The 8,766-nt window shown below is 45.9% G+C and overlaps 1 protein-coding gene across 1 annotated transcript; it reads left to right on the top strand.

Moving 5' to 3' along the window:
* Nucleotides 4,845-5,264, top strand: LOC109224564 (RNA-directed DNA polymerase homolog; the record flags this gene model as incomplete). Its single annotated transcript, XM_019389123.1, has 1 exon — nt 4,845-5,264. A coding segment is annotated over exon 1 (420 nt), but the record flags the coding sequence as incomplete, so codon positions are not given.

The following is an 8,766-nucleotide window of genomic DNA, read 5'->3' as shown; positions in this document are numbered from 1 at the left end:
CGCAATTGCGAAGCCAGGCTCGCAAAAGCGAGCCCGCAAATGCGAAATGTGTATCGCAAATGCGAAGATGACCTGGGCTGCCTTAGTCGCAAATGCGATATCGCAAATACGAAGGGTCCCTCGGAAATGCGAAGGGGACCGGATTCCTTCAGTGTCGCAAATGCGACAAAATCTTCGCATTTGCGAAATCATCAGTTTCAGAGGGGTTCGCAATTGCGACATCAGAGACCAGTTAATTGAGGCTTAGACGCATTTTCAGCCATTTTTACAACCTTTTCAAAACCTAAACACCTTTGGGCGATTTTTCAAAGATAACTACTCTTCCAAATCATTTGTAAGTCAATTCTAACTCATTTCTTTCAATCTAATCCATCTTTTTGCATGATTTCAACTCAAAATCAAGGGTTTTCATGGGGGAAATTGGGTGTTTTGGGTAGAACTTAGGATTTTCGAATTTTGGAGATTTGGACCTAGATTAGAGGTCCGATTTCGAAACAAATTATATATTTGAGTTCGTGGATGAATGGGTAATCGGGTTTGGTTCGAACCTCGGGTTTTGACCATGTGGGCCCGTGGTCGATTTTTGACCTTTTTTGGGAAAAACTTTAGAAACCCTATTTTCATGCATTAGAATTGATTCATTTAGCATTTATTGCTATAGTTAAGTAACTTGTGGATAGATGCAAGAGAATTGGTGGTGGAATCAAGAGGAAAAGCGGTAGTTGAGGCTTGAATTATGTTCGTGGCATTGAGGTAAGTGTTTAGTCTAACCTTAGCTTGAGGGATTAGGAGTCTTGTCTTATTTGCTATGTGTTAGATGTTGAGTACAACGTATAGGCAGGGTGACGAGTATCTATACGTTGGTGTCAAGCATGCCCGTGAGTCTTATACTATGATTAATGTGACTCTGTTTTGTATTGTTCATGCCTTATGTGATGATTTCTATTGTTGAACGAGGTTTGTGGAAGTAATATTGGTAATTGAATCATGAAGAGCGTTGGCTCAAGTTGGAAAATGATTTGTGGAAGTATTATTGGCAATTGAACGTTATAGAGCATTGGCTCAAGTTGTGAATTGAGTTGTGAAGTAAATGTGGAAAAGAGAAGAGGTTTATGATATTGTCTCCCTTACCGGGATGTTGTTGCTTTTAATGTTATCTCCCTTGCCGGGATGTTATTGCTTCTGATATTGTTTCCCTTGCCGGGATATGGTTGTTGTACTATTGTTCCCTTGCCGGGATTTTATTGTGATTCTATTGATTCCCTTGCCCTTATTGCTTTGTGATTGTTGTTTGGGTGAGGAAGAGTGTTAAAGCACGAAGGGTGATGTCGTGCATGATATTTGTGAGAGAGTGTAAAGAACGAAGGGTGATGCCGTGCCGCACGATGTACAATTTTGTGCCTTTATATGAGTGATAATGCACGATGGATCATTCCGTGCCATGATTATCTGAGGTAAAAGCACGAAGGGTAATGCCGTGCCGATTTTATTGATTTTTGGTGAGGACGAGAGTAAAAGCACGAAGGGTGATGCCCTGCCGATTTTATTGATTTTTGGTGAGGACGAGAGTAAAAGCACGAAGGGTGATGTCGTGCACTTGTCTTTGATTTTCCTGATTCCTATTGATAATTGAGTTATGGTGTTCTTTACATTTAACTGTTAGTTTCTGTTGTTACTTGTTGTTCCCCGCAGCATGTTTTCCCCTTCCTATCTTTAATTGTAAAGTGTTGCCTTTATTTTCCATTGTACATGATTTAACTGCACAGGTTTATTTGGTAGTCTGGTCCTAGCCTTGTCACTACTTCGCGAGGTTAGGCTAGGCACTTACCAGCACATTGGGTCGGTTATGCTGATACTACACTCTGCACTCTTTTGTGCAGATCCCGGTACTAGAGCATACGGACCTTAGCTTTGGGTTGCTGCCTTCAGTCCATTTGGAGACCCGAGGTAGTCCTGCAGGCACCTGCAGGCCTTGGCGTCTCCTTCTATCCTTTCATTTTGTTTCTTTTATGTATTTCAGAGACAGCGTTGTATTTATCTTTCGGTCCATTATTTGTAGTATTCCTAGACAGTCTGTGAAATTGTGACACCAGTTCTGGGTAGTCTATGTTTAAGGATTTGTATCGGTAAAGTTTAAATGGTTATATTTTGTTCTTCCGCTTATTAAATTCTGCTATTTATATAATGTTGGATCTTAATTGTTAAAGGATTAAAAGGGGAAAAGGGGTAAATAATACAAATGGTTGGCTTGCCTAGCTATCACTAGTAGGCGCCATCACGACTCACGAGGGAGGGAAATCCGGGTCGTGACAAGTTGGTATCAGAGCTCTAAGTTACTTAGGTCTCACAATTCACGGACAACCTTAGAAGAGTCTTAGGGATCGGTACGGAGACGTCTGTATTTATCCCCCAGAGGCTACAGAGTTTGGAAAAACTTCACATCTATTCTTTCCTGTCATGCGACTTGATTTCTCGATGCTAATTGAACTTTTACTCTGTTCTTTTGCAGATGGCAAGAACACACGCTTCCTCATCCACTGATCAGCAGCCCGAGCCCCCAGCAGCAGCTCCCATGAGGAGCAGAGGGCGAGGTCGAGGCCGTGCTAGAGGCCGAGGCAGGGGCAGAGCTCAGCCCAGAGCAGCAGCACCAGCGGCGGAGCCTCAGGTTGAGTTTGATGATGAGGTTCCGGCCCAGACAGTTCCAGTGGGCCCAGCTCAGGTCCCAGAGGGGTTCATTGCTAACCTAGTACTCCAGGATGCTCTGGTCTATTTAGTGGGCCTTATGGAGAGTGTCACCCGGACAGGGTTACTTCCTATAGCACCAGCCGTCTCTCAGGCTGGGGGAGGAGCACAGACTCCCGCTACCCGCACTCCGGAGCAGATGGCTCCCTAGTTTCAGACTCCAGGAGCTCAGCTAGTTGGAGTAGTTCAGCCGGGTGTGGTAGCTCAGACCGGTGATGGAGCAGTTACGTCTGTCGATGCTTTGTAGAGATTGGACAGGTTCACCAAGCTCTTCACTAGCACTTACAGCGGTGCATCTTCTGAGGATCCCCAGGATTATTTAGACAGCTGTCATGAGGTTCTCTGGAATATGGGGATAGTGGAGACCAATGGGGTCGACTTTGCTGCTTTTCGTTTATCTGGATCCGCCAAGGCTTGGTGGAGAGATTATTGTTTGGCTAGACCAGCTGGGTCACCAGCTCTGACTTGGGATCAGTTTTCTCAGCTATTCCTGGAGAAGTTTCTTTCTGTCACTCAGAGGGAGAGCTATCGGAGGCAGTTTGAGCATCTCCAGCAGAGTTCAATGACGGTTACTCAGTACAAGACCAGGTTTATTGATTTGGCATGTCATGCTCTTCTTATACTTCCCACTGTGAGAGAGAGAGTGAGGAGGTTCATTGAGGGACTCATTCAGCCTATTCGACTTTAGATGGCCAAGGAGACGGGGAGCGAGATTCCCTTTCAGGATGCGGCCAATGTGGCCAGGAGGGTTGAGATGATTTTATCACAGGGGAGTGGTCAGGGGTCTGACAAGAGGCCTCATCATTCAGGCAGATTCAGTGGCACCTCGTCTGGAGGCAGGTATTCTTTTGGTAGAGGCCATCCTCCTAGGCCTTTTCAGTCAGCACTTCAGGTTTCTTACGGTGCTTCAGGTGGTCGTGGTCCTCATATGCAGTATTCGGATCAGTAGTCCTACAGTGCACCAGCTGCTCCTATCAGTACACCACCGCTCCAGAGGTTTCGGGGTGGTCATTCAGGTCGTCAGGGTCAGCAGTCTCAGCAGCCGAGGGCTTGTTATACTTGTGGCGATACGGGGCATATTGCTAGGTTTTGCCCTCGATCATCGAGTAGCTCTCAGCATCAGGGTTCCCGTGCCATGGTTCAGGCACCGAGTGTTCCACAGCCCGCTCAGCTAGCTAGAGGTAGAGGTAGAGGTGCTAGAGGTGGAGGTAGAGGTATTAGAGGTGGAGGTCAGATCGCTAGAGGTGGAGGCCAGCCAGCAGCAGGTCGTCCTAGAGATGTAGTTTAGAGTGGTGGGGACCAGCCCCGATGTTATGCTCTCCCTGCCAGGCCTAAGACTGAGGCTTCCGATGCAGTTTTCACAGGTACTGTTCTGGTTTGTAGTAGAGATGCTTCAGTTCTATTTGATCCTGGATCTACATACTCCTATGTGTCATCTTATTTTACACCGTATCTGGTCATGCCTAGTGATTCCTTGAGTACTCATGTATATGTGTCTACACCGGTGGGTGATTCTATTGTAGTAGATCGTGTCCATCGTTCCTGTATAGTTGTGATTGAGGGTCTTGAGACTCGAGTAGATTTGTTACTTCTGGAGTTGATTTTGATGTCATATTGGGGATGGACTGGTTATCACCTTACCACGCTATCTTGGACTGTCATGCCAAGACTGTGACCTTATCCTTGCCGGGGTTGCCTCGTTTAGAGTGGAGAGGGACTCCTGGTCATTCTACCCGTCGTGTTATCTCATATATGAAGGCTCGGCGTATGGTCGAGAAGAGGTGTTTGGCCTATTTGGCATATGCTCTTGATTCTAGTGCTGAGGTTCCTTCTATGGATTATGTGCCTGTTGTTCGTGAGTTTCCTGAGGTTTTCCCATCAGACCTGCCGGGTATGCCACCCGACAGGGATATTGACTTCTGCATTGATTTGGCTCCGGGCACTCAGCCCATTTCTATTTCGACTTATCGTATGGCCCCGCCTGAGTTGAAAGAATTGAAGGAGCAGTTGCAAGACTTGCTTGATAAGGGCTTTATTAGGCCCAGTGTCTCGCCTTGGGGTGCGCCGGTGTTGTTTGTTAATAGAAGGACGGATCAATGAGGATGTGTATAGATTACCGGCAGTTGAACAAGGTTACAATCAAGAATAAGTATCCATTGCCGAGGATTGATGATTTGTTTGATCAGCTTCAGGGTGCCAAGGTATTTTCGAAGATTGACTTGAGATCTGGCTACCATCAGTTGAGGATTAGGGCATCTGATGTCCCTAAGACAGCTTTCCGCACTAGGTACGGGCACTATGAGTTCTTGGTGATGTCATTCGGGTTGACAAATGCCCCAGTAGCTTTCATAGATTTGATGAACCGAGTGTTCAGGACTTATTTGGATTCCTTCGTGATTGTCTTTATTGACGATATTTTGATCTATTCCCACAGTCGGCAGGAGCACGAGCAGCATCTTCGAGTCGTTCTTCAAACTCTGAGGGATAGTCAGTTGTATGCTAAGTTTTCGAAGTGCGAGTTTTGGTTAAGTTCAGTTGCATTCTTGCGTCACATTGTTTCAGCACAGGGTATTCAGGTGGATCCGAAGAAGATAGAGGCACTCAAGAATTGGCCTCGACCCACATTAGCTACAGAGATCCAGAGTTTCTTGGGTATAGCAGGCTATTACCGTCGGTTTGTGGAGGAATTTTCATCTATTGCAGCCCCGATGACAAGGTAACCCAGAAGGGTGCCGAGTTTAGGTGGTCGGACGAATGTGAGGCAAGCTTTCAGAAGCTCAAAACAGCTTTGACTACGGCGCCAGTGTTGGTTTTGCCCACAGGTTCAGGGCCATATACAGTTTATTGTGATGCATCTCGTATTTGACTTGGTGCGGTGTTGATGCAGGATGGTAAGGTCATTGCTTATTCTTTACGACAGTTGAAGATTCATGAGAAGAATTACCCAGTTCATGATTTGGAGTTAGCAGCCATTGTTCACGCGCTGAAGATTTGGAGGCACTATTTATATAGCGTGTCATGTGAGGTGTTCACGAATCACAAGAGTTTGCAATACTTGTTCAAGCAGAAGGAGCTAAACTTGAGGTAGAGAAGGTGGTTGGAGCTACTGAAAGACTATGATATCACCATCTTATATCATCCGGGGAAGGCCAATGTGGTGGCCGATGCTTTGAGTAGAAAGTCAGCCAGTATGGGCAGTCTTGCGTATATTCCGGTCGGTGAGAGGCCGCTTGCTTTGGATGTTCAGGATTTGGCCAATCAGTTCGTGAGGTTGGATGTCTCTGAGCCCAGCCGCGTGTAAGCTTGCACAGTCGCTCGTTCTTCATTATTGGAGCATATTCGAGATCGGCAGTATGATGATCCCCATTTTTTGTGTTCTAAGGGACACAGTGCAACACGGAGGTGCCAAACAGGTTACAGTTGGAGATGATGGAGTTTTGAGGCTGTAGGGTCGAGTTTGTATGCCTAATGTGGATGGACTTCGAGAGTTGATTTTAGAGGAGGCCCATAGTTCCTGGTACTCTATTCATTCGGGCGCCGCCAAGATGTATCAGAATTTGCGACAGCATTATTGGTAGAGGAGGATGAAGAAGGATATTGTTGCGTATGTGGCTCGGTGTTTGAATTGTCAGCAAGTAAAGTACGAGCATCAGAGACCTGGTGGTTTGTTTCAGAGGATTGAGCTTCCCGAATGGAAGTGGGAGCGTATCACTATGCACTTTGTTATTGGACTCCCACGGACTCGGAGGAAGTTCGATGCAGTGTGGGCTATTGTTGATAGGCTGACCAAGTCAGCGCATTTCATTCCTGTGGCAGTCTCCTATTCTTCTGAGAGGGTAGCTGAGATCTATAACCGGGAGATTGTTCGTCTTCATGGTGTGCCCGTGTCTATCATTTTTGATCGAGGTACGCAGTTTACCTCGCATTTCTGGCGGGCAGTTCAGCGTGAGTTGGGCACACGGGTCGAGTTGAGCACAGCATTTCATCCTCAGACGGACGGGAAGTCCGAGTGTACTATTCAGATTTTGGAACATATGCTCCGAGCTTGTGTTATTGACTTTGGAGGCTCGTGGGATGAGTTTTTGCCTTTAGCGGAGTTTGCCTACAACAACAGTTACTAGTCGAGCATTCAGATGGCTCCTTATGAGGCTTTATATGGTAGGCGGTGTCGGTCGCCGGTTGGGTGGTTTGAGAGGGGAGAGGCTCGACTGTTGGGTACGGATCTAGTACAGGATGCCTTGGACAAGTTCAGGATCATTCAGGATAGGCTTCGTACAGCTTAGTCCAGGCAAAAGAGTTATGCCGATCGTAAGGTTCGTGATGTGGCATTCATGGTCGGCGAGCGGGTGTTGCTTCGGGTGTCTCCAATGAAGGGCGTGATGAGATTTGGAAAGAAGGGCAAGCTTAGCCCTAGGTTCATTGGCCCGTTTGAGATTCTTGATCGAGTGGGAGAGGTGGCTTATAGACTTGTGTTGCCATCGAGTTTATCAGTCGTGCATCCAGTGTTTCATGTGTCCATGCTTCGAAAGTATCACGGCGATCCATCCCACGTGTTAGATTTCAGCACTGTCCAGTTGGACAAGGACTAGCCCTATGAGGAGGAGCCGGTAGCTATTCTAGACCGGCAGGTTCGTAAGTTGGATCGAAGAGTTTCCCTTCTGTTCGTGTTCAGTGGAGAGGTCAGCCTGCTGAGGCATCGACCGGGAGTCCGAGTCCGATATGCAAAGCTGATATCCCTATCTTTTCTCCGACTCAGGTACTTCCTTCTTATGTCCGTTCGAGGACGAACGGTTATTTTAGAGGTGGAGAATATGATGACCCAAAAGGTCATCACTTGTTTTAGAAATAAATTCTTTGTTCTGAGGCCTTAAAACCTCCATTTTGTCTCACCTCGAATTTGCGTGCGTAGTCCGGGCGTGTATCCGGAAATCCATTACGTGAAAACCTGAGGAAAAATGATGAATTTTGCTTTAAAAATGAATTTAGGTTGACTTTGATCAACATTTTGGGTAAACGGACCCGGACCCGTGATTTGACGGTCCCGGAGGGTCCGTAGGAAAATAGGGGACTTGGGCGTATGCCCGAAATCGAATTCCGAGGTTCCAAGCCCGAGAAATGAATTTTTGAAGAAAATTGTTTAACTGAAATTCTTAGAGTTTTTTTGAAATTTGAATGTAATTGAATTCGATGGTATCGGGCCCGTATTTTGGTTCCGGAGCCCGGTACAGGTCTTATATGGTATTTAAGTTGAGCCTGTAAAATTTGGTAAGAAACGGACTTGAAATGACGTGAATCGGACCTTTGGCTGTTAAAATTAGAACTTAAGAGTTCATGAGATTTTTCTTTGATTTTGATGCTAAATTCATAGTTATTGAAGTTAATTTGATGATTTGATCGCACGAGCAAGTTCGTGTGATGTTTTTGGACTTGCGTGCATGTTTGGTTTGGAGCCCTGAGGGCTCGGGTGAGCTTTGGATAGGCCACATAGTGGAATTTAGACTTAGAAAATTGCTGGTGTGTTGCAGGTCTACAGGCTTTGCAATTGCGAAGCCAGGCTCGCAAATGCGAGCCCGCAAATGCAAAATGTGTATCGCAAATGCGAAGATAGCCTGGGCTGCCTTGGTCGCAAATGCGACGTTTTTATCGCAAATGCGAAGGGTCCCTCACAAATGCGAAGGGGACCAGATTCCTTCAATGTCGCAAATGCGACAAAATCTTCGCATTTTCGAAGTAATCAATTTCTGAGAGGTTCGCAATTGCGAACCCTGGTCGCAATTGCGATATCATAGACCAGTTAATTGAGACTTAGACGCATTTTCAGCCATTTATACAACCTTTTCAAAACCTAAACACCTTTGGGTGATTTTTCAAAGACAACTACTCTTCCAAATCATTTGTAAGTCAATTCTAACTTATTTCTTTCAATCTAATCCATCTTTTTACATGATTTCAACTCAAAATCAAGGGTTTTCATGGGGAAAATTGGGTGTTTTGGGTAGAACTTAGGATTTTTGAATTTTGGGG

Source organism: Nicotiana attenuata, chromosome 3 (assembly GCF_001879085.1).
Source record: "Nicotiana attenuata strain UT chromosome 3, NIATTr2, whole genome shotgun sequence".
NCBI classification, from domain to species: Eukaryota; Viridiplantae; Streptophyta; class Magnoliopsida; order Solanales; family Solanaceae; genus Nicotiana; species Nicotiana attenuata.
The sequence above is the reverse complement of the archived record's forward strand: the minus strand, read 5'-3'. Positions and strand labels throughout refer to the sequence as shown.